The 25,231-nt window shown below is 39.8% G+C and overlaps 1 protein-coding gene and 1 non-coding gene across 2 annotated transcripts; both read right to left on the bottom strand.

The window, feature by feature from the left end:
* Window positions 1-643: 643 nt before the first annotated feature.
* Window positions 644-24,230, bottom strand: zmym2 (zinc finger, MYM-type 2). Its single transcript, XM_065248957.1, has 23 exons — window positions 24,090-24,230; window positions 20,506-21,340; window positions 19,810-20,098; window positions 19,515-19,680; window positions 17,980-18,192; window positions 17,701-17,848; window positions 16,455-16,570; window positions 16,245-16,367; window positions 16,009-16,159; window positions 15,635-15,807; window positions 15,280-15,445; window positions 15,159-15,190; window positions 14,404-14,545; window positions 14,184-14,317; window positions 13,570-13,735; window positions 13,296-13,445; window positions 12,895-13,004; window positions 12,493-12,709; window positions 9,599-9,741; window positions 9,136-9,250; window positions 4,562-4,804; window positions 4,253-4,388; window positions 644-1,417 (listed from the first exon to the last, which is right to left on the bottom strand). Exons 2-23 carry the CDS (start codon window positions 21,323-21,325, stop codon window positions 1,231-1,233), a joined length of 4,140 nt encoding a protein of 1,379 aa, XP_065105029.1. The 5' UTR covers window positions 21,326-21,340; window positions 24,090-24,230; the 3' UTR covers window positions 644-1,230.
* Window positions 9,920-9,993, bottom strand: LOC135731114 (small nucleolar RNA U54). Its single transcript, XR_010526192.1, has one exon. It is a non-coding gene; the product is annotated as a small nucleolar RNA U54 (small nucleolar RNA).
* Window positions 24,231-25,231: the final 1,001 nt, after the last annotated feature.

The raw sequence follows: 25,231 nt of genomic DNA, 5'->3' as shown, positions 1-25,231 counted from the left end.
GTAAATTAACTGCTCATTTAAATTTCTGGGTGAAGTATGCATTTAATTTCAAACCCTTCAAAAGCCAAAAGAAGATGAGGGCTTAAGACGACAAAATTACACATTCAAATATTTATGTCCAAATTTCTTTCACTTAACTTTGAATCTAAACTTATTGAGAAAGGTCTTTAGGTAAACCATTATGAGACCAAGAAATTATCTTGTAATTTATTGGTAGAAAATGTCAAAGAAAGAAAGAATCATAAAAACTATGAAAAAATAAAGCCGATCGACTTGGACCTTATAAATAAATCACTTTTAGTCTCGCATAATCTAAGTGTTTTGAACGAAAGGTTTAATGACCAAAAAGTTGAAATGGCCTTATTCACACGCATATCCTTTAAATGACTCAACTCCCCTAGAAACCAGAACAAGTCATATGGTTTTAAAACATTGACAATATGTCTCAGTTTATCCCTGTATTCAGCACAATGCTGAGGATAAAATTTAAGGTTCAATTTCAGATCATTGATTGTTCTAAGGAATAGTTTCACACTTACAGGTACAATACCAGTTAAGTATTGGCTGCGTTTGGTTAATCTACTCCAAAACAATACAACACAACAAAAGGTGAAAGACACACAAGTGCACGCACACACTCCAAGAAGAGGTCTGGGGCTGCAGCAAGTTTAATGCTCTTATGGAAGGCCAGAGAAATTGCACACATGGCACAGCGTCCAGCACACACCCTGCCCTCCTGTTAGAAAATCACAGACTCTCTCTTGACACGACCATCAACAGCAATAAATACATTTTATCTTCCGAAGGCTTTGTTGGGTCCAAGTTAGCGGGGATAAAGACAATCCTCAACTTCTTTACTTCCCCCACCGTCCTGCTAACAGACTTTGCTCAGAAATATTTACAGACCACAGCGGCCTCACAAGAAATGCTACATAAACTAAAGTTTATAACGGATTTAAAAAAAACAAAAACTAAACAAAAGACAGAGAGCAGCATCCTGTAGGTGACGTTTCTGGAAAACCTCTAGTCCTATCAGAGTCAGGGTCCTCTGGGAAGACTGATTTGAATCAGCATAATCCCACCATAATATCCATCCGCACATCATCTCATAGCTGTACCGGGATCAGTGTGTTTAAAGGGAGAGTGACAGGGTGTGACTTGAAAAGCAGCTTGTCTGTGATGCACAGGGTGTATTGATAGCATAGTTAGAAGTTCTCAGTGCACAGGCATCTAGACTCCGTCCTCTTCATGCTGGTTCTCTTTATAAATCTCTCTGACCAGCAACATTTGAGTCAAGAGCCGGGCCAGCGCACTCTTCTCTAGAGGAGTCGAGCTGAACCACAGCGGACTGTCCAAGGAAACAGAGTCTTCGGGCTTCATGTAAAAAAAATCTGTCCTCTGCCTCACAGACTCTGGGCTGGAGAGAGAGCGAAAGACAGAGGTCAGGTAGAAGAATGTGATTATGTGTATAAAAGCACAATACAAAAAAATGCTGCTTTAGTAAACGAGACATAATAGCAATAAAAGATAAATTGCCAGCAAAAAAAAATATTAAATTATGGATTTCAAGTAATGGTGGTTAGCCTAATTGTAGGCCATTTATGGTTGCCTAGCAACAAGTGGTTGACAGATTTAGATTTTTAATGGACGATGCAGTTTTTGAAAAAGCAATGTGTGGCAGATTGGCCAGTATGAGACCGATCTAACAAATGGAATTACAGTAAATGGGAGACAAAAAAAAATATTTTTTAAAAACAAGATGAAAATTTATTGTGCAGAAAATTGTCGCTGTCCAGTTGTCTGTCATATACGGCCATTCAGCCAATGTCTCAGAAGTAATCGGGAGTGAGAAAATGGCAAAACATTTTAAAACACCTGCAGCTTTCAAAGTCGACGCGTGGAAGCACCTTTGTTTTTTAAGTTAGCTCTATTTTTTGCATTTTTTATATGAAAAAAGAAAAAGTATTACAGTGTATTGCAACATGTAACGTATTGTACCGTACAGTGATACACTGCATCATGGGCAATGTATCGTGATATGCACCGTACCGTGAGGCCCTTGCCAAATACCCAGCCCTCTACGTCATGCACATAAAAAGTGAATAAAGCCAAATGCTAGCTTTACATTGAGTAGTTTTGTATTAGGAACAACTAAATTAAGGGACAGAAAGATTTATTGGCCAATTAAAAATAAAATCCAAATACCGGCCACTGCAATATATCGGTTTATCACTACTGCGGATGCTCCGATCAATTGGCCGCAGATCAGTAGCGGTACTCCAGAATGTGGATGCAATTAGAAACCATGTTTACGCAGTGCGAGGACTTTTATAACCCGTTGCTGATGTGCGACGTGCAGATTTGAATATTTTCTTTTTGCCTTTACAGAGATGTGTATTTCTAAGAGCACGCGCTACGGCCCTTACAACGCAACGCGTCTTCACATACCTATCAAACAGCGTATACAACACACATCTATTACGAACAATTGCATTCTCATCCCGAAAGTTTATTATTTGCATGCGTTTTAAAGTTTTGAAAGTTTAAACTTTCTTTTTTCTTACAGCTGCTCTTGTTCGCATACACCCTACACAAGCAGTCAAAGAGCTTGCATATTAGCTCGGCGAATATGTATCTGCATTGGTATCGGAAGATCACGAAGACAAAAACAACAAAAAATCGGCTGCAAAAAGCCTAATCGAGCATCCCTAATCACTACTAGCAACATAGTAACTTTGATGTACACTTTAAAGCAATATGCTAAAAAAACCTTAATCATATTTAAATGGTTGATAATCAAGGGGTCCTGTTTTAGTTAGTTTGTAATGTTGTTGTTAAAGGAATAGTCTACCCATTTGCCATATTAAACTATGTTATTACCTCAACCTAGACGAATTAATACATACCTATCTTTTTTCAATGCGTGCACTGTACAGCGCGTTGTGAATGTGTTTGCATTTAGCCTAGCCCCATTCATTATTATGGTACCAAAAAAAACGTTTTGTTTTGTGGCACCATACTTACTGCTATAACTCCTCATGTAACAGTCTTTAAATAAGGAAAACACGGAAGTGTTTGGTGGCTTCCCTGTTTGGTACCATAGGAATGAATGGGACTAGGCTAAATGCTAACACATTCACGACGCGCTGTACAGTGCACGCATTGAAAAAAGATAGATATGTTTTAATTAGTCTAAGTTGAGGTAATAACAGTTTAATTTGGCAAAAGGGTAGACTATTCCTTCAAAGCTTCTGCAAAGTTGCAGCTCAAATCTCAAAGCCGACTTTTTAGGTGTGTTCGACTTTGTGGTGCCTCATAGACTGACAGGAGGATGACGACAAGAAAAAGCGTGAGAGCATTTCAAAGGCAGATCCCTCTGTATGGTTTCTCTGTATCTACCTGTCGGTTCTTGCAACACCTCAAAGTCAAACAAACCCATTTACGCTTTTGTCCTGCAAGCAATTTTGGCTAAAAAAAGGCAAAATGTGTGTTGTCAGCGAAAGTCTAATAGATGTCTAACCATAGCCCAAGAATAAATGATGCATATATGTAAAAGAAATGAAAGCAAACACCCTAAACACCTGTTGACTTTGCTTAAATGATAAAATATTGTACCCCATCTCTCAAGTTCCCATGTAACCAAATTTAAGGTTATTTAGGGTAAAAGAGGGGTTACTCATAGCCAGACTATATTTGGTCTACAATTAGCAGCTATTTCAATGTCTCAGTTATTTCTTGCTGGTCATATATTGTGACGTCTCAATTTTGCTCATTTAAATACCCCCCCAGGCATACACAAAACGGGGGATAACTAGCTTAAAAACAAACTTTTTAAACAGCTTATCAAATCAATTAAGTTTGTGTTGAAATGTCCTCATAGTTGGATTGAGTCAACATCATTTTTCAGAATGTGAACAGCAATCGTTATAATCACTGGACATTTGTGTTTTCACAATGTTACAAACTATTTACCAGACATTAAATTCTACCAATGTGTTGGTACTACTACTACTACAAAAAAAAAATACTTGTTTGCCAGTGTTTGAAGAGCTTGTTTGGTCTCTTACTGAAAACGGTGCGTTTAACTGCCAAACTATTTATAATCATAGTTTTGTACGTTAGCGTTTTATCATTAAAAATGTTTTCATGTTTATATTTGACCTCTACATTCTAAATACCACAATAGCATACCATCTTTATATACATGAAGTGTAATCACTCCATAACAGCAATGTTCAATTCTCAAACTCACCACTTCGATAAATAAAGCTCATACAGTCGGCACTCGTGTTTCTTAACAGGACAGCGATCAGAATCTCCCGAAGCACTGTCCGCCTCAAAGTTTGAGTCACAGTCATCTTTACGCCGTCTTTTACTTTCTGTGTGCTCTGTGTAAAACGATAGACATGTTTTAGCATCTGGAACAAGACAAAAATACCTTGACACCAAACAGCGAAACACTCATTGGTGCATAAGGCATGATTTAAAAAGGTGTATAATACAATAGAAAACTGACAATAGCATATATAAAAACAATGATTTGATAATGCTGTTAACGCACCGTTCGACTCATGTGAGATGGATGGGATGCGTATGCACACGTTGGTGTCGTGGCTGTGTGGTTTGGAACTGCTTGGGCCGTAGACATTCCCAAAGGAGAGGCGTAAGTGCTGTTCGACGGTTCGGAGTCCAAAGTATTTAGTGTTGAGATAGAGGACAGATCGGAGTAGGACGGAGGGCGTCTGCTCTCCAAGCTGCCCGCTGCTCCATAGACACTGCTCTTCAACACGGCCCCACTGAGAACCTTAACACAAGACAACATGTCCCTAACACTGTATCAATGATGATGATGATGATGATGATGATAACAGACAACCCTAAGTGGGTGATTCTCACGAAACCATTGGAACACCACGGCACTAATGATTTTAGCTATAAAATGTGTAATATAGTAATATTAAAAAGCATCAGAATTAACACAATACTGTGTTCTAGCTTGCACAATGTGTGATTTTAACATAAGAATATACAATTTGTCAATTTTATCTAATTTTCTGCTTAAATTCTCATTACCGCAATGCGTCCGGCTATGTTTGAACATGCGTTATGTTGTAATTTAAACAAATTAACACAAAAATATTTAGAAAAAAAATAAATTGATGTTTTGCTAGACTACTTTAGATGACAGAAAAATAATTTACTGAATATTCATGTATAATAATAATGAAGAAAAATTAGGAAAATGTTGTGTCCGTGCCTGATGTTCTCATCCTCCGCAACACTTTTTGAGAACAGTTTAAGCACACATACATAATTTTAATAAAGTTTGATTTTGAGTGACCAAGCACATGGACCAGTTACTTCAAGATGGCTACCAGGTAAGATCATCTCTTTATATCTTTCCAGTTAAATTTGAAATATTCTCTTGTCAGAATGCTTACACAAAATTTTGATTATCATTACCGAAACAGGTAGTTTTCTACATTGCGAAAAATTTTTGATTTACAATTTTTTTATGAAAATGTTCTTTATTAAAGTCTAATTATATGCACTGAATAAAAAATGAGCAAAGCCTTCATGGCTTCTCTATTTTTAGCAAAACATACTGGGGTACCTCATCCTCCGCAACACCATTCTCATATACCGCAATTATTTAATAGCAGTTGCGGTAAAGAGAACTTCTGTTTCGGAAATGAGAATTTAAGCATATTGTTTATTACTTTTAAATATATCTTATGAATTAAATACAAATTTAAAATGTAATAACTGTTGATATTTTGCTTTATGATGCTTCATTGTAGACAATCAGCAAGTGAGAAAAAAACTTAAGCAAAGGCCAGTTTGACAAAGTTCAGGGAGAAACTTTACAACAACCCAGAATGGCTCGAGGAGCACAGAAGGAAGGAGAGAAAGAGGTTAGGTTTGGAGATATTACTAGCAGGTGTATTTAGCAAAAAACACACTACAGTGTTAGGAAATGTACATGGCACACACACACACAACACAACGCAACAAGTCTATAATATATTATGATGTGTACATACATTTTTTTCTTCCAATGTTGTGAGACATGCTAATTTAATGTAATGCTTTCTTTCCACTTTCAGGTATCAAAGACAACCTAGCGATGGCACGCCACGCGTCTAGGCGCTGCAACAGCAGTTGCTTCACAAGATCCACAAAGTTGGATCCCATGTGTGCCTGCATCTCAGCTCCCTGCGACCGCACAACGCGCGCTGTCTGCAGCGTCAGATTGCTGCGTGGGGGCGAGGGACAAAGGGAGACTACCTCCTTTCTGCGCAGTGCGTGAGTCACAGACACCAGAGAGGATGGCCTATAAGCGCCCAGCGCTGTTACAGAAAGCGGGTTTTTGCACAATTCATTAGGACTGTGCATTAACCCTTTCCGCTGTCTTCGCAGCATGTGGGTTGTGTTCGAGAGTGGGGGGGGGGGGGGCGTGTTGTAGACGCTTATGTGAGGACGGGCCCTGAGGCGAGCAACACAAAACCAACTGAAGAGAAGAATGCTCTGTTTTTGACAAAATAACAATCTTTATTACATTTAACAGACAAACATTTCAACATAAAGTCCCTGCGTCGCCCGCAACAGCCAGGGGACATCCAACGAGACTCTCATTCTTTTCCGCCGCTCAGCGTTCTCTTCTTCACAGCACTCTTGTCAGGAACACGGCTTCGTTCCGGACGGCAGTCCCCCAGGACCCGGTTTCTTGCATCATATACTGGAGGATTTGTGCCAGGGACTCTTGCGATGCACCACCGGTTCTGGTCCATGAGACACAGGGTGGTGAGGTAGGAAGTGGCTCATAGCCTTAGAGCTTTTCACCGCTTCCGAGAAATGCTCCGTGATTGTGGCCACCGTGTCCCCAAACAGGCCGGATAGAGAAACGGGCGTGACTGTGCATGAGCACCATGAGTGGTCTTCGTGGCCCTTAGCGTGAAATTCGTAGCCATCCTCAGATCCCTGAAGGTATTTAGATCCGTGCTGCCTTCATCCAGAGCCTTAAGCACCTGCGCCTAAAAGATCTGTAGGATCGCCATAGTGTGCAATGCAGACAGAGCCTCTCCCGGCGCGGGTATGCTTTTTCGGACAGGTGTGCTGTCATGAGGCTTCACTATCCTCAAAGCTGTGCCACACCATCCAAGGAAGTGGACAAGGGGCAGAGGTGAGCAGCCACAGCGTCCTTGATGGGGGGAATACACAGGTAGCCTACCTAAGAAAAAAAATGGGGGGAGGGGTAGCCCACGCTTTGGTGACTTTTCTCCGAGCGGCAGCGGGGCGGCCCGAGTGAAGAAAACAAAAGTCAAGCTTGCTTCTCTGGGGATCTTGTGGGGTGCTCCACTCAATCTCCAAGTCCTGCAAGGCTTTGAAGAGAATGCGCACCAGTTCCTTGTAGAAGGAGGGCTGTGTGGCTGATGCACCACGTGGAGCCTGGTCCCAGTCTCCGTCCAACGCTCTCAGAGACATCTCATCTTCCTCCGCTGGAAACCCAAAGGAAACAGACCTGGCGGCTCCCGGTTCAGGACACAGGCTCTCGGCGACAAACTGAAGTGGTGAGAGAGGGGAGGACAACCACCTGCGGCTATTTGCCGGCAGTGGGACACTGCAGTAAGAAACATCAAAGGGCGATGTTGAGCCGGGTCCTGAGCACCTTCATCGGGAGATCCTCACAATAAGGGACACCCTGAGCCAACAATTGCCGCCTTTAGGTGGAGAAGCCCCAAGCAGAGCACACAGAGTGGGTCCATCAGACCTCTGCACCACAAGCAAATTTGCGACATCACGGAACATAGAGAGGGCTGCTTACATTTTAACCTGAATTCAATTTTGCTGCCTTTGAAGTCTGTCCTAAAGCATTTCTCATTGTCATTGTCTCATAAGGCAGCGAGTCAACAAGTCAGCTGTCTAAGCTTTCGGACACAGCCTCTCTCTCGCGTATTAATGGAAACAGATACAGAATGATAAAAGGTCAGAAGACCAAATCATATCCAGCAAGGAAATATTTTTCATCTTATTTACACAAATGTTTTTTGATATCCAGCTGACATTGGCTGCAGCCTTCAGAGCTCGCATTTGTAGGCAGCATATGTCATCAAGACCATCTTATTTCAGTATGTTAAATGCATAAATGGGGACTTAAATATGACACAAAGGGATATTAATATAGGCCTTCCTGTTCTCATGTTTTTTCTATAATATTTTTTTCAAAGACTACACAATAAAACAGTTTTGAACTTCAACGCATGATGCTGTAAATATTATCAGTTTTTTCTACTTTATAATTTGTTTTTAACAAAATCTCAGGCTAGTATATGTATTCTCATTACCGAAATAATTAACCTCATTTCCGAAACCTATGTATCATTACCGCAACAGATACTTATTAAATGTTAATTTCATTAATAGAAGCATAATACTTTGATTTTAAACGCATGTGCAGAATCTCCACATTATGTTCTTTCAGGTTTGTCATGTCATTTTGAAAATGTGTCAGGTTTCTTCGAAATATAAAAAAAAAATAGTTGCAAATTGTGGAAGGTGTTGCGGTATATGAGCTAAATAAAACAAAATAAAAAAAACGTTAAATTTAAAATAAATATTATTTCAGAATTTCAATTTACTGTGCATGACTATTAATAATCCATTTTTAAAAATGTGAAATTATATTAGCTTTTCTAACAGTGTTGATGTTTTCTGACTGTTGCGGTAATGAGATTTTTTAGGACTTACTTTTGAAATTATGTTACAAAAAGTGTTAAATGATAAGTAAACGTTTTTAAATTAATGTTCCCATATACTCCAGACTTTTTTTCTAATGTCTGGTGTGAAAAAAAGTAAATTTAAGCAATTTTTACATTTTCATGCTTGACATTTTTCAAACCAAGTTTTCGTGAGAATCACCCAAGTGCAAAACGGATTTGAAAATTCATACAACACTGATGACAGCGCTATCATTTTTAGATGAACAATTCCTTTAAATGTAACTACGCATCAATCGGTTTACTGTGTCCTCATAGTTGGATTGAGTCAACACCATATTTCAGGATGTGAACAGCAAGTTATAATCACAGGACACTTCTATATTACAAACTGGCATCTTTCAAGGGTTGCACCTACCATCAGGAAGAACGCTGGGCTGCCAGTCTTTGAGAATCTTGTTCAATTCTTCCCCAAACATGTCGTACGGCGGATCACCAAACAGGTCATCTGTCCGTCCCTTCTTCTGCAAATGCTACAAAACACCAACAAATTAAAGAGAAAAACAAAGCCAGTGCAAATCAAGATGCCTAACTTGAATAAAAGACCAGGTACAGTACAGCGCTCTCTGACGTGTCCTCATAATAAGAGTGTCAACACCATATTTCAGAATGTGAACAGCAAATGTTATAATCATCGGACACTTGATCCTAATGTGCAGAATTGTTCAATCCTAACCTGCACAGTCAACCTCAAACTTTAAATTAAAAAGCAAGTAATATGTAAAACATTGAACAAGTGAGTGTGACATGTTTTGTCATGTATGGTAGCTCACTCTCGAAATATGACCTCTGCATTTAACCCATCCCAGTGATCATCTCACCTTCTGAATGCTGAGACACAGGTACAGGATGCTGTCTGGGGCATAGCGCTCGCCATTGGGTCGACGCACTTCTTTGATGAAGCTTGATAAAGACTGATTTAGCTCTGCCGGGCTCAGAGACAGAAGACTGCCTTTTAAACGAACTGTCAGGAGAAACACAAATACTTCAGTTCAACATCAGTGCTGAGAACATTTTTAAGTGCTCACCTTAAGGGCTTCTGTAAGGCACTTGCTTATTTTAAGCAAAGTACAAACATGTGAGCTTATACTAGAGTGATCCAATCATCACTGCAGACATAAACAATAAAAATATTGAACGTGTGCTCTCATAACTTAAAACTATCAACAAAAATGTTTCAGAATGTGAACAGCAATAAAGTTATAATCACTGAGCACTTTAAACCAAGCCGAATCTTCTAAACAGACCTGAAACTGTAAAGCCAGATGGATCAAAACAAACAAACACAAAGTTAAAGGCCCAGTTTCACAGACAAAGCTTAAAAAGTTCCCCTGTGGTGAAAATCAAGTTCTTATTTTTGTTTATATGTCTATGTAGTGTTTATAATATGCTTTAACACAAACCATGTGCACATTTATAATTCAACACCATTGCGGAGTATTTTCTCCATAAAATTGGAGTTTTCCTACGGTTTGAAATCGCTTTGGTTTTCTACGTCACAAACATGTAACCATTAACATCAACACAGTTGAACGTGGATCAGTAGTTCGAGTTAGATATGATGTATGGATGCCACATAGAGTCGGCACTGAAACGACTGCAACACAGCTGCTTTAGTTCTGCTTCTGTGCCGCTCACACATGCAGCGTGAATCCTCTAACCTGTAAGCGCTAAAAAAAGTACACAAACACAGAGTTCAAGTATGCATTATGTGAAACCGGACTTAGCACTTATGTGTCTAAAAGTGCCAAATGTAGCATCCATTTAAACATTTATCTATGGTCCAAGCTGTGCAATTGATAGATCCCCATATACTAAATAAGGCAAGGGTGTAGATTTTACATTCAAGCTTTTGTATAGCATGAAGAAATGACTGTCACAGAAAATGTTTTTCTTATGCTACTATGATGCTCAAAGATAAGTTTTAAGTGATAAAATGATCGACTACAGAGGGATGTTAACTCTTTCACCGCCAGCGTTTTTAAAAAAAGTTGCCAGCCAGCGCCAGCGTTTTTCATGATTTTCACCAAAGTTTAATGCCTTCCAGAAAATGTTCTTCTTTAAATAAATAAACATACAATATACCAAATGAAAGAACAGACCCTCTGTTTCAAACAAAAAAAAAAAGTTTCATCCTACCTTTAGTGGTTCTTTTGCAATCAGCTTTTGAATATTGGTAGGTTTTTGCAAAAACACCATATTTTGAGCAAAAAGCAAAAATAATTCAATTTTTGTGACGGACTTTTCATAGAGATCCCATCCAGAGCGATCTTTAAAACAGACACGGACATGCAGCAGCTTGCCATAGGGCAATACTTCCGGTTTTAAAAAATTCCGGAAGGGCGCCACCTGGTGGATAATAGCGGTATTGCGGAAAGACGGAAAATCTCGTCATTGGCGGGGAAGCGTTTTCTCTTAATTGACGAGATATCTCGTCAATGGCGGGGAAAGAGTTAAGCATAGTCCCAGACTGAAAAACAAGTTTGAGCCATCTTAACTCAATTTATATTGCACTGACATCATTAAATACATCTTTGCCATTGTTTCAATGCCACATTTATAAAAGCTAATTAATAGTCCTAAAATAAAGTTGCCACAAAAATAAAATGAAAAACTGTAATTTTTTTGTAATATTGTGGGGTTTTCTTTTACAAATGACTTATCTGTGAGCTTCATTATGTTTAAACAATTCATGTGCCCTTAACTCTTTCACCGCCATTGACGAGATATCTCGTCAATTAAGAGAAAACGCTTCCCCGCCAATGACGAGATTTTCCGTCTTTCCGCAATACCGCTATTATCCACCAGGTGGCGCAACTTTTTAAACCCGGAAGATTTGCCCTATGGCAAGCGGCAGCATGTCCGTGTCTGTTTTAAAGATCGCTCTGAATGGGATCTCTATAAAAAGTCCGTCACAAAAATTGAATTATCTCTGCTTTTTGCTCAAAATGTGGTGTTTTTGCAGAAACCTACCCATATTCAAAAGCTGATTACAAAAGAACCACTAAAGGTAGGATGAAACAGTTGTTTTTGTTTGAAAGCAGAGGGTCTGTTCTTTCATTTGGTACATTGTATGTTTATACATTTAAAGAAGAACATTTTTTGGAAGGCATTAAACTTTGGTGAAAATCATGAAAAACACTTGCGCTGGCTGGCAACTTTTTTAAAAAACGCTGGCGGTGAAAGAGTTAAAATCTTAATCAAAAATGCAAATCTCCTTAAAACGATCTCGCTTTACTTCCGGTCATATGGCAGGTGTGCAGGGTCTGAGAGAAGATCGCTGCGATTGGCAAGTAGCAACACGACCCAACTTCAAACGATCCAATCAGATCTCGATGGACAAATCTAATCCAGCCCTGCCTTATTTCATTTCAGAAGCCGGTTCAATTGAATATACATTACCACAGGGAAAATTAGGTGATCGATACTTCCGTTTCATGGTGACTTTAAGGTTTACTCCTGGTTTAAAGGGATGAAAATTCATCATTTGCTTACTCTCATGTTGGGGCTCACGATCGGTTTGGTTACAAACATTCCTCAAAATATCTTCCTTCGTGTTTATCAAAACAAAGAAATGTATACAGGTTTGTAAAAAACCGACAGAGTGAGAAAATGACACAATTTTCATTTTTGGGTGAACTAGCCATTAAATCTAAGCCTTGTCTGTGAAAAGGCCAAAAGGTATGTCAGTGAGTAGATTATTTATACTAAATACCTTGTTTCTGATTCTCCTTTCCTTCGGACTCGCTGGACTCTGATGCTGCGGACTGGCTGGGCTCTGATGCTGCTGCAGACATGGCCCACCTCCTCCAAGCATTTAAGCCATACCTGGAATTTAATGGGAATGAACTGTCTGCAGCTGTAGACTCTATTGCTGGTGATGTGGACAAAGACGAGGGAGACTCATCCTCTACTAGCCGTCTCTTCTGGCCCTAAAGGAACAGCAGGTCAGAAAGATTAGCATACCAGTGGTCTTGGCTAAAAATTACACACCATAACCGTCAGCCTCATACAGAAAACGCAACAATCACTACACATCAGAATGTGAACAGCAAATGATTTTCTAATCACAGGACAGCACTGTTTGTGTGGTTACTGAGGTGAATTTGTGCTGTACCCTTCTCCTGGTTCTGCGCCGAGGCGTCTTTTCTTTCTCCTCCGGAAGGACTGGAGACAATGAAAAGAGCATATCTGTATCCAGACGCTCAACCAGGATGGGTTCTGATGCTGAAAGAAACCAGAACAACAAAACTTTAGTAGAGACAATTTTTATGATCAATGGACACAGAAATTTTATGTTCAAAGAAATTAAGAAAGGAAAACATTTTAACATGATCAGATAGTTTATTCAATAGACTAAACTACCTCCTCCAAAGGACACTTGAATGAAAGTATCTTAAAAGGCAGCAATGTCACAACAAAAGCAGTTCACTAGGTTTTGGCACAGACTCCCAGAGCATTTTAATTTATTTTGACAGGTCAATAAAGCGAGTGTGTGTCGACTTGGAGATACTGTACCTAGTGGAAGATCTTTTTCCAGGTCCAAATCTGGCTCATACTTGTCTTCCTCATCCTCTTCCTCCTCCGAACTGCTGCTGCTGCTGCCCCCATTTTCATGCTTTACATTTTCAACCTTCACTACACTGCTGCCCTTTTCACATTTGATATCTTAAAAAAAAAACAGAAATAGAAAACGGTGATGCGGTCACGAGCATACTACATTTGTGCTGGTCTCGTATTAATAGGTTCCAGAAAGTACACCTGATGTGTGCCGGTATCAACTGGATCTTACCCGAGCAGTTTGGTTTCTCATCTTCAATCTCTGCAATCATTTCATCCATTGCTATCATATCAACGTCCTGCTGGTCAGGAAGCACTTTGGCTTTCAGCTCATTGATGGTCTTCACAATTTGGTCAGCGTTCTCCAGTGTAGTGGGCAGAAACACTGGCACAGGCACCTGGAGTCACCACAATGTGGCACAGAGAAGTAAGGAACATTTTAATGTGTGCATGCTCTCCTATCATATATCATTTACAAACCATTCTTTCATATAAATAACTTATGCGAGTACATTGTCCTCATATTCTAAAGATATAATCACAACAGGTCATGATGTGAACAGCAATAGATTTAATCACAGGACAATGTGCAGGTCAAAGGACACAATAATAAGTCAGAATAATGACTACAGAAATACCAGAAAACTTCTAAATCATGATGTCTTCATTGTGTTTATTGCTTCCCTAAGATGTAATGGCCAAGCAACTACAGCAAGAACTATACCAAAAGGCCATAGGCAAACTAAAATCTTGTCACAGTATCTAACCAACCCTGAGCCCTAACAATAATAATGTTCTACAAAATAAAAATAAGTTGTTTTTATTTATTGAGAAATTGCCTCTTACCGGTATAGGTATTGCAATAGGAGTGGGTGTGGCCTGAGCGTAGAGGTTCATGGGTACAGGGACGTAAACGGGAACGGGTATTGGGACAGGAACATATTCCTTTCCTGAGCTGGATTTCTCCAGATCTGCCTCATCTGAGAGATAGAGAAAAAAAGCATGCCAACCTCCATCTTTTCAAAATAAACTGTGAACTTGTACTTTTAATGCCGCTGGTGCTCACCTGTCTGCAGTGGTTTGCTCTGCATGTGGGGTTTGCAGTAGGTGGCCTTAGTTAAGGTGAGCGGCTTACAAAGCACAGCTTTATTTTTCACATCTTTCAGGATCCCTCCTCCAGCATACGATACAGGCCCCTGAGTAAATGACTGCAGGAGACATAAAAACATTTAAACACTAAATAAAAATTAAATTTTCCACATTTGGCAAATGCTTTCATCCACCATGATTAAGTGTGCATGTTATCAGTATTTGCATATCCTGGGATTTGAACCAATAACCTTGGCATCGCTAGCATCATGTTCTTAAAAGGGACATTTCACAAGACTTTAAGATGACAAATAAATATTTGGTGTCCCCACAGCATGTATGTGTAGTTTTAACTCAAAATACCATATACATGTTAAAATTGCCACTTTGTAGGTGTGAGCAAAAATGTGCCGTTTTTTGGTGTCCTTGTAAATGCAAATGAGTTAATCTCTGCACTAAATGGCGGTGCCATGGTTGGATAGTGCAGATAAAGGGGTGGTATTATCCCCTTCTGATATCACAAGGGGAGCCAAATTACAATGACCTATTTTTTCACATGCTTGCAGAGAATGGTTTACTAAAACTAAGTTACTGGCTTGTTCTTTTTCTAGCTTGATAGAGGCACTGGGGACCCAATTATAGCACTTTCATGATATGTCCCCTTTAAGCTCATATCCTTTTTGTTATTTCTTTTGTGATCACTTACTAGGAAACATTCAATGACCTACTCACCATCTTAGATGCTTGGGTTGCTCCGCTAAGCTCTGTAAATATATGACAGTATTTTGTTTTAAAACATGACTAGATTTAACATGTGGCTACCACCAAGACATGCATATTTTTGGGATTTTACCTAAAGCCATGTTTTCAGGCCCTTTCTGTGTGGCCATGTTGGGTTCATTCTGTTGGCAGTAAAATCGCAAGAGACACTGCTGGTCGCAGAAGTGCTTCATCTCTGCACGCCACTGCACAGACTCCAGCAGGTTCCCCTGTACCTTACAGCAGTCACAGCGTGCCGCCTAGTGGACAAAGCAGAGAAACACAGGCGTTTGAAGGCACAATAAGAGAGGCTGGTTACTGAACACAGTAAAGGCTGCGAGTTAGTGAGTGCATAATTTTATGCATTCTGCTTTATGCCTTTAACTGTGATAATAGATCTCATTTTATGGCAACAAGATGATCAAATTAGGCATGAAGGTCACCCGCACCTTGTAGTACCAGTCATGAAACTTCTTAGCACACGTCTCGCTACAGAAGTCCCTGCTGACCCCATCTATCTGTTTGGTGACAGATTTCTTGCACATCTGAGTGCAGTGGTTGCACGTGACACACTTTAAGCCCAGACGTCTAATGAAATCCTGCTTAAAGAGTAACTTGCAGCCTGCAGAAGAATTGTGAGAATGAGACACTAAACAACAGGTCAAATAAAATAAACTTTGAGATTAATATTAATATATAACTTAAATGTCCTCATACTCTAAAGATATAATCACAGCAGGTCATGATGTGAACAGCAATAGATTTAATCACAGGACATTACACATGTCGAAAAAAGCAAGAATATAAGACAAAAAATAATGACCTTCACTACAAAAAGGCCTCTTCACTCCGGAGAACTTGACAGACTCGTGAAGAGTCTTTTCCTCCTGACAGTACTCGCAGAACGTCACTATGCAATGGAGCTTCTTGTAGTCATCACAACAGGCCTTGCTGCAGAACTGATAAACTTTATCCTGCAGAAATCAGTTATGATCACACTTTTTGCCACGCACAACCTTTATGATTTAAATCTTGATGATGGGAATGACTGAGATCTACCTCCCACTCCAGAATCTCTGGCTTCATACTAAAGGAACCACGACAGTAGTTACATTTCAGCTGGATGCTCTCGGGAGCTGAAGCAGGAAGCTGCCCATTGGCTGATGTTTGGATGGTGGCATTCTGAATGAAAGAAAAACAAAATCATGCAGGAGCCAAATGGATGACAAAGCATAACCATTCTATACATCCACATGGAAATGTCAGTACCTGAAATTTGGTGACACACAGTGAACTGCAGAAACTTAAAACTTTCCCTTCAGGCAGAGTTGCCTGATACTGAGGTAATCCATTTCTCTTACAGAAGTGACATGAGGGCTCAGTACCTACAAATACAAACAAGATCAAACATGTGCTTCTCTCAAATCTCTGACACATCTGTATCATCAAATTTCTGAGTGTTTGATATCATCCAGCTTCCTTGTGGGACACGTGAATCAAATAGGTTGGAAAGCATGTGACAGAAATCATAGAATGTGGAAACCTATGGATGTTACGGTGTGGTACAAATAAGGACAAAATGGCTATCAGTTTTTTCCCCCATATTTACCATGACATGTTTTAGTTTTTTGGGGGCCATTTTGCTTTTATTTTATAGCAATTAAAATACGACAGGAAAGTACAATGTTGAGAGAGGGGTGTGGGATCAGCAAAAGACCTCCAGCCAGGATTCGAAATTAGGTTGCCAGAGGTGCGTCTGCACCATATGTCGGAGCACTGTCTGCTACACCATCGACCATATTTAGAAATAAGGCAAATATAACTGTATACATATACAACAGACATCTTCCAATGAAAAAAGGCTCCCAACTTTTCTGATTTAACTGTAAATTGACAGCGAACTGTGCAAAATATTTCATTGTTTATTTCATTGCGTTTTACCCAATAAATGTCTGCTTCCAAGATGTTAAATAATATACATTGACAAAAATATATTTTGGTGACTGAGGGTGAAGCAATGGCCCCATCGGGCAAGAGAGAATACTTTTTACTGGCCTGAACATCTCTCTCTCTCTTGCCCCGGGCCACCGGGAAGTCCATTATCTTGAGCCCTGAATTCTCTAATATCCTTTTTAAAACATTTAAAATCATTCTGCAGAATTCCAATTTAAAAAAAAAAAATTACATAGAAAAGCAAAAAGGTTCAGCAGATTCCGTCTGGTCCTGCCTATCGTCTATAATTTTCCAAACCTTGGTGTGACACTTGATTCAGAGATACAATTTGTTAAGCAAGTACACTCTGCTTTTATCATTTAAGGACCATTGCAAAAATTAAACTATTATTCTGGCTTTCATCTTTGAAAGGTTAGATAATTGTAATTTCTTGTTTTTGTGGTTACCAACGACATTGCTAAATTTATTAGATTAATACAAAATGAAATAAAATGAATTATAACATTTGCATAGTTTCCAACAAGGTAAAAATGACAGAATTCGCTTATGCTTATCTACTTACTCTGTGCAGCAGCTGCAAATTTGCTCTTAGTCATACAGGCTGTAGAGCAGTAGGTCTCCATGCCTCCATTTGTCCCAATGCACTGAGTGCCATCTATTGATCTGCACATCACCTTGCAACCACTACACTGCACCATCTTCCCATGAGTCTATTGGAAGAGAGTCATTCAGATATTTATGATAAACTAAAGAGATATCTTTCGGCACTGATATTTTTCACTGATAGAGCCTATGGCTGACTGACAATGACTTTCAAGGAACTTAAATAAGAGTAACTGACCTGTTTATAGTCCCTGATGCAATTCTGACAACAAAAACGTTTCTGCTGACCATCAATAAGTAAAAAGTGATTTGCTGTGGCACGACTGGGCAGATAATTTCCACACTGTTCACAGCAGTTCATGATGAGCCCATTAGCCATACGATAACGATTGAAGCATGCATCGCTGCAGATCTTGTGGGTTACGTTCTTGAAGCTCACTTCATGTCGAATCTGGAGTAAAAGGTATCAAATGGGCATTAAAATGATGCATTGTATTATGTTTATCTAGAGCTATTTAAAGAACAGTATTTACATAGACCATAACCAACAAATTGAGAATGAAAATGGTCTCTTATTCTCGTCCCAAAGTGATCACCATTAACACCCCACAAAAATACAGTAGGCACAGTAGTAACCATGGCTACAAGTCTAAATGCTTGGAAACATCCAGTACAACCATAATGGAAAAGTACTAATAAATTCACATTAAAGGTGACATAGAATGATTGAACGGAGTATTTATCCTTGTTCTGTGATGTGACATGTAGACAAAATGTTTTTGTTTGGGTCTGCAATGCCTTAGAAGCTTCCTAAAAACCTCTCTCAGATAGCTCTTTTAGGGTGGGGGATTTTAAACAAGTGGTTTTGCACCTATTTGGCTCCCCCTACTGGCTTAACTTGCAATCTCATTACTGATTGGCTGACTTTGCTGCCACTCAAAAAATGTAGCCAATTATTTTAAAGTGGAGGGGCAGTGAGATGCCTGTGATGTCATAAGCATCAGTTTTTCAGATTGGGCAGTTTTCTGGCTGACATTTCTAAAAGAGGAATTTCTATGAGACTGAGATGTTTAGCATGTCTAACACTTGTTGTATGTTTGTGAATGTGGGTAGACTACCATTATTCAACAAAGACAAGGTAAAAATGGTTTTTCATTCTCTGTCCCCTTTAAACATTGTAATAAATGAGAACACATTTTGACAATCCTTCATCATCTACAATAGCCTGGCTCCGCCCTCCTACGTGCTTCCGCTTAATTTTCATTTCGCTTTTTTTTTTTAATCGCCACGTTTTATTTTGTGCCACCATATTTACTTGTGTAACTACTCATGTAACAGTCTTTAAATAGTGAAACATGGAAGTGTTTGGTGGCCTCTTAATTTATCCTTGTTTAGATCCTAAGAAATGAATGGAGCTAGACTAAAAGCTAACAATCACAATGCGCAGTACAAAAATAAGTGCACGCATTGAAAAAAATATGCGGTATATGAGGTAAGAACATGGTAAAATATTGAAAATCGGTGGTGTTTTCCTTTAATGTTACAAACTAAGCAATTGACTCAAACAAACTTTTAACTAATTATTTACATTGTTAACACACTTATTGTGCAGGGAGATCAGTCAGGACTGCAACCTCAATGCACACAAGCATGTTATGTAAAAATGTGTCATTAAAACTTTCCTGCTCCTAAACTAAAATGCAAAGCCTAGTATTCTAACCCAGCGTCTTTACAATTCACATATTGAGTAAGTTACAGCAGAGCATATCTGACCTCTGTGAGCATTCCACAGACGGTACACTTCGTTTTGAGTTGGTTCTTTTGGGGATTCTGTTTGTTTTCATAAGATGCCAGACAGCCGGTACTGCAGAACTCCTGAAATGACTCACTTGAATCCACCTGGGCCACTATGGTGCCACCTTTCATATTAGTAATGTCCCTGACAGAAAAATCAAAGCACAAAAGACAATATTTTGATTAAAAGTGGTCAAGTGTTATTATTACCAGTGATTATCATTTCTAAAAATTCAGACACAGGTTGATATTGTGAAATTCATAAAACTCATACTTCTTGCACATGGTGCAACTCTTCTTAGGGGTGGGTTTGTGGGAGAAGGCAGACAGGCAGGTAGTCGAGCAGAAAAGGTGGGATGAGCCCTTGCGCTGGTACGCGGTCTGGCCTTTCTTCAAAGGCTTTTTACAGTTAGCGCACGTGACTTTCATGGTGCGTTGTGGCTGCTGGGACCCTGAGGAGGACTGGCAGGGTGGTTTGGGGAGGGGAGCTGCAGGAGATGGCGAGTCTACTCCAGGCTGCTTCTGGTTACGAGGAAAAGAGGCCGACTGGGAAATCCATGAATCTGCAGAAAAAAATATATTAATCTCACACACACCATTCATCATTTCGTTTCCTCTCATATACATTATGATTCACCTTATTACTAGACAGCAATGCAAAAACGCTTATGGCCTTGTGGCCTGAAACTGGTTAAACATGAATTGATCTTGGAGTTTGCCTAAAAAGAATTCTTCTAAGAACAATCCAGAGTCTTATATTTTAAAAGCTACAGAGCCAAAGGGGCAGTAATCTGTCAGTATATCGTCTTTTCTAGTTGTATCAACTCCTGCATACATTATGGATAATAGTGCAATCCTTTTGTAGCTAATATAAATGTTATTTTTTTGTCGGTAAAACAAAAACAAATATAAGGTTGTACATCATGTTTTTTATGAAGGATGACAATGCAGGATCGTGTAGATGAATTACCAGAACTCTGATGCGTCCCCGTTTCTCCATTCTGCACAGGCTGGCTGGCAGCATTAATGCGTCCTGGGTTGAAGGTGGGTGAAGGTCTGCTGGCAACACCTTGGTTCTGATGGGCTTCAGGGTTTAGGCTGAATGCACTGCTGATCTGAAGCCCATTCTCAGTCCCCTCATCCAACCTGGCTGCAGCTGCCCCACCCTCATCCTTTAGTGATGTCACATTTGTGATCATGAGGTTTGTATCCTCTTGAGCACACAGTGGCGTACCTGTTGACATCGCCATGGTAACTGCCGAAGACTCTGCACCCAATGTGGTAACGCTAGCGATTTTGATTTCGGAATCAGGCTCAGTGCTGCTCAGAGCGTCCTCGACGTCAGTGGGACAGAGGGAAGAAGAGGAGGCACCCTTGAGCTCTGAATCCTCCTCATCGTCAATCACAATTGGCTCACTCTGGCTCTTGGGTGTCGTGCATGTGGCTGTACCCGCAGAAGAGAGCGGACTGGGAGCCTTGGAAGAAGCGGTTGCCGTGGTAGCCGGCTCTGCACAGTCTTTGGTAGCGGTCAGGGTATCTGCAGGTGTGTTAGCATCAGAGGTGTTGGGGGGCAGTACTCTCCCCTGAGAGGGAGCAGGAGGCCCTTCTACTAATACCACATCATCATCATTGTCTTCTGAGGTTTTGGGAAGGTCTGGTGCTGTCTGTTGTTCTTCAACAGATTGAGTCGGCTCTGTACTGGGTGTGGTTTCCATATGACCCTCCTCGTCCTCCCCTGTGATTGTGGTCGCCTCCTCGACATCTGCCCTGACTTCCAAATCTCCATCCATTGCTTAGGCAACCACCTGTTGACACCAACATAATAAAGGCACTGTTATCTGAAGAACCAAAACAAACAAATCAATTAGGATTATAAAAATTTAAAAAGAGTTAATGGGTTAATGAAAACAAATAATAAATAAATATTATATGCAATAGTACCAGTTGTACTACAGAAGGCACATTTTCATCCTGTCTCTTGACAAAGGAGCCCCATCTCACATGCTCATTATGAATATGCGGCTTCCTCCTTGCAAAAAACGCTTTAATGTGGTTGATTAGGGGATTATCAAGGGATTACCTCAAGATCAAATAACAACAAGATAGGTCTAGATTAATGCCTGCATATGCATTTTGCATTATTAGAAAATGTGATTACATAAAACATGCAGACCAGATCTGAAGTAAACTACTCATCAAAATCATAAAACCAATAGTAAGCCAACAACATCATTCACTCAAACCCAAGGCCAGCTAAATGAATAGCAACTTGAGCCAGAGGAAACAGGCCAAGGCCCCATCGACAAGTGACCCATTTAGGATAATGGTGCAGAGCACAACAATCACAATCTAACTAAATGCATACTCTATCAATATTAAATCATTGCATTAATCCAAAACTATATACATTTACAACCTAACCGACCTATTAGCAAACAAGCACATACCAAGTATTTTGAAACACTGCAGGAAAACACAAACCTATTGACCCCTCTGAAGAAGCTGTGATGATGACTGAGCAACAGAGCCCAGCCTTTAAACTGCAAGCATTAGTACACACAAAATAGTACAAGTTGCAAAACATGACTGCAAATATATTATGCCCCAATCCAAATGTAAAAACTTTTGGTTGTTTGGGGCGCTGATGTAATTTCCACTGAAACAGGAAGTTAAGGTGGGACATAGTGAGGGGCCCCTCTCAATTTAAAAAAAGCATTTTGTTTACCTCACAGCCTTGGAGTCTAATAAGAAGCTGAAGTGCAGAATAATGTCATAAAAATAATTGATCCATATGGGCAGAGAGGTGAGAGACAATACATTTATAATGCTTATACCTTCTCCCAAATAAAAACTGTCAATGTTTTGGAGCACACTAGTATGTGTCCTTAAGACTATCATTTTTACACCAAAACAAAAAACCCTTCAGTTTAGATTTTTTGGGGACTTTCAAACCTCTAGACTGCAATGCAGAACTGACCATGTATTGAGCTACAGAACACTTTCAGACTTTGACACCGAATGCCCTATAAACCAAGACTCTAATGCTGATGCAACAAGATTTATTTCTCTGCATACCAAACATGAAGTAAAAAATGCTCAAGTTAAATTTTTTACAAAAGCAAGTCAAGACTTCATTCACAAGACTTCACAATCATTGGGCTTTCTCGCAGGCTGATGTCATGACACATAACGCAGCATAAAGAAAACTATTATGCAGTGTTAAAAGTATCATCCAACACTGACGCGTGATATAACTACACGCATGTGCGCCATGCACGTGCCAAGTCTGCGTTGTAAGCTAGATGCTTTCACAACACCAATATTTATTTGACGGGGTCACTAAAATGCACCATTCCAACAACTCTGATTCTCAGGTCACCTAAGATGTCAGTTAGAAACATGAAGTAATTCACGGGAGATTCATACCACTCGGGCACCGGTAGGCCGTGCCCTTGACACTGGACCCTCCGTATCGACACTCACACCCGACCACGATCCGCGTGCTGTCAAGGCAACCGGAGGACGACGTCAGCACGCCGTTTCATGGGCTTTTCAGGAAACGCAAGGTCCATTGGGATACAAACTTGTTACGTAAACCATCAAGACTGAAGGACCCTCGTAAACGACACCAAATGAGTCTTTGCGTAAAAAAAGCTCTGCGGTTTTCACGCAAAAGCCACGGACCATGTGTCTGCTCTGCTCCCACCCCCGGCCTCTCTGGTGCATGCAGCCATTGGATTAGCGGCGAACTGGAGGGAGGAGAACCTCCGAGACTGCGCCATTGTTATTGTAGTGAACGAAAAATAGTCAGAAGTTGTTATCCACGAATCAAAATTGAGGAGAAATCCGGGTACTCCAAATTAAGCACTCTGAAAGAGGTTACATTCAAACATTACAAAGCGACCAATTACGACTGTTCCTATTCTATTAGACATAACACACACTTCTGAACACATACATGGTTTCAGCTATACTTATGAACTCCCATTTAGATTATTAAGAAAATTATTAAGCTTTCCCGCTCTTATTACACTTGAGTGACCATTTAATTGAAGTTATCTCTGAGCGTTTGCCCCAGCAATCAAAAGGCAATACCTGTGGTGTCCTGTAGGGGCGCTGGACAGCTATCAAACATCAACTATAACGCCTATAGGTGTTTAGTCGCAAATATTTGAATAAATATGCCACGTTTTTAAGTTTAGCCAGTCGCGCGTAAACCTGAAAACACAAACACTAATGAGCTACAAAACAAACTATATTTGCTAATTGGAAAATAATTTTGCCCCCTTCAGTCCGCGAGTAGCACTGCCTCATGTCCGCCATTAGAGAGGGAACGAAACAATGCGCGCGAGCATAGGCAACAGCACCCTGCCACGGCGGAAAGGGGGAAAATCTCAGGCGGGGTAAAAAGCCTCTCCTTCGTTAAATTACCCTCATGCACAAACGCAGGTGACCCCGATGCTTTCCTCGGCTCAAGCTCCGCGCCGGACATAGTTCTTAAAACTTTGGCCAATTATGCACAGTTCAGCATCAAAACGCCAGAGAAATTCTTACCGGAGTAGAGCTGGAGACGATAGAGCGCCACTTTTGTGCCTTGACATAAATTCTGGCGCGCATGCGTGAAAACGTACGGACGTTCCAAGCGCGTGGGAGGAGGATACTGCCAGCGAGTTCTTTGCTACTCACGCGGTGTCGTGCTTGCGCATTACGTGCACGCGCACCACATTTAGGCAATAGTTAAGCTATTTAACAATTTAAATGGTTGTTTTTCGACTATTCTCAAACACGTTGACACTTATTTATATGTTATTTGTTACATTGATTATGCAGTTTATGTTATTTGCCAGTTTAGTGAAGTCATACGAGAGCACTTCAGTTATCCAATCAGCTTCCTGCTTAAAATATGTTTAGCAAAACAAAATTTGATAGCGAATTTCACTATGTGACTATCATAATAAAAATAAATATGAGCGCTTTAATATACTTAATGTTGATAGCAAAATTAACGACCGAATACAGCAAATTGAATAAAAAATGTTAATGCTTTTTTTAAAATCCCACTAAACTTTATACGTTTTCTAGAGAACATTAATTATTATTATTAAGTTAAACGGTATGCTATCCTATTTTCATCAGTATAAACAAATCTAATTCACTTAGTGAAACTTCCTACGCGTTTGCGCAACCCTATTGCGCTACAATGTAAATAAGGTAAACAGCACGAGGACTGGAAGGTTGTGAATTATGGCGACTGAACTGCATTGCGGGGTCAAGTTAAACATTAGGAATCCTGCTCACAACTATTTGATTTAAGAAACACAATAATATATCAACCTAAGATGCGATAATGTGATACATTCGTGATATGATACATTCGATTAGGTCATTTTGGACAAGGCTGCAGACTTTTATTTTGACAAAAGATCTGTTACAAAAGTACACGTTTGTATGACAAATACATACATCTACGATCTTAAATAAAAAATAAATGTATGCATGTTTGATGGAGAATTTTTTGCTTAAAATTTAAATGTGCACAAAAAGATTATTGAAAATAATTCTAAAAGTGTTTTGAAGTCGCGTTTTCCAACAATGACGTCACCAACGACAGTACAGAGATCTGTACCGTTTTTTAAAAGATATAAATATAAGTATATGTTTAGTCCAAGGAAATATGACTTAAGATATTTGTAATG

The sequence above is a fragment of the Paramisgurnus dabryanus genome, chromosome 15, assembly GCF_030506205.2.
Source record: "Paramisgurnus dabryanus chromosome 15, PD_genome_1.1, whole genome shotgun sequence".
Lineage (NCBI taxonomy): Eukaryota > Metazoa > Chordata > Actinopteri > Cypriniformes > Cobitidae > Paramisgurnus > Paramisgurnus dabryanus.
The sequence above is the reverse complement of the archived record's forward strand: the minus strand, read 5'-3'. Positions and strand labels throughout refer to the sequence as shown.

Excerpts from the sequence above, each read along its gene's own strand:
- zmym2 (XM_065248957.1), bottom strand. The coding sequence starts at position 21,325 with ATGGATGGAGATTTGGAAGTCAGGGCAGATGTCGAGGAGGCGACCACA. Across the intron at positions 17,849-17,979 it reads GCATCAGGGACTATAAACAG|ACTCATGGGAAGATGGTGCA; the intron begins GTCAGTTACTCT and ends CTCTTCCAATAG. Across the intron at positions 13,736-14,183 it reads CTATTGCAATACCTATACCG|GTGCCTGTGCCAGTGTTTCT; the intron begins GTAAGAGGCAAT and ends TGGTGACTCCAG.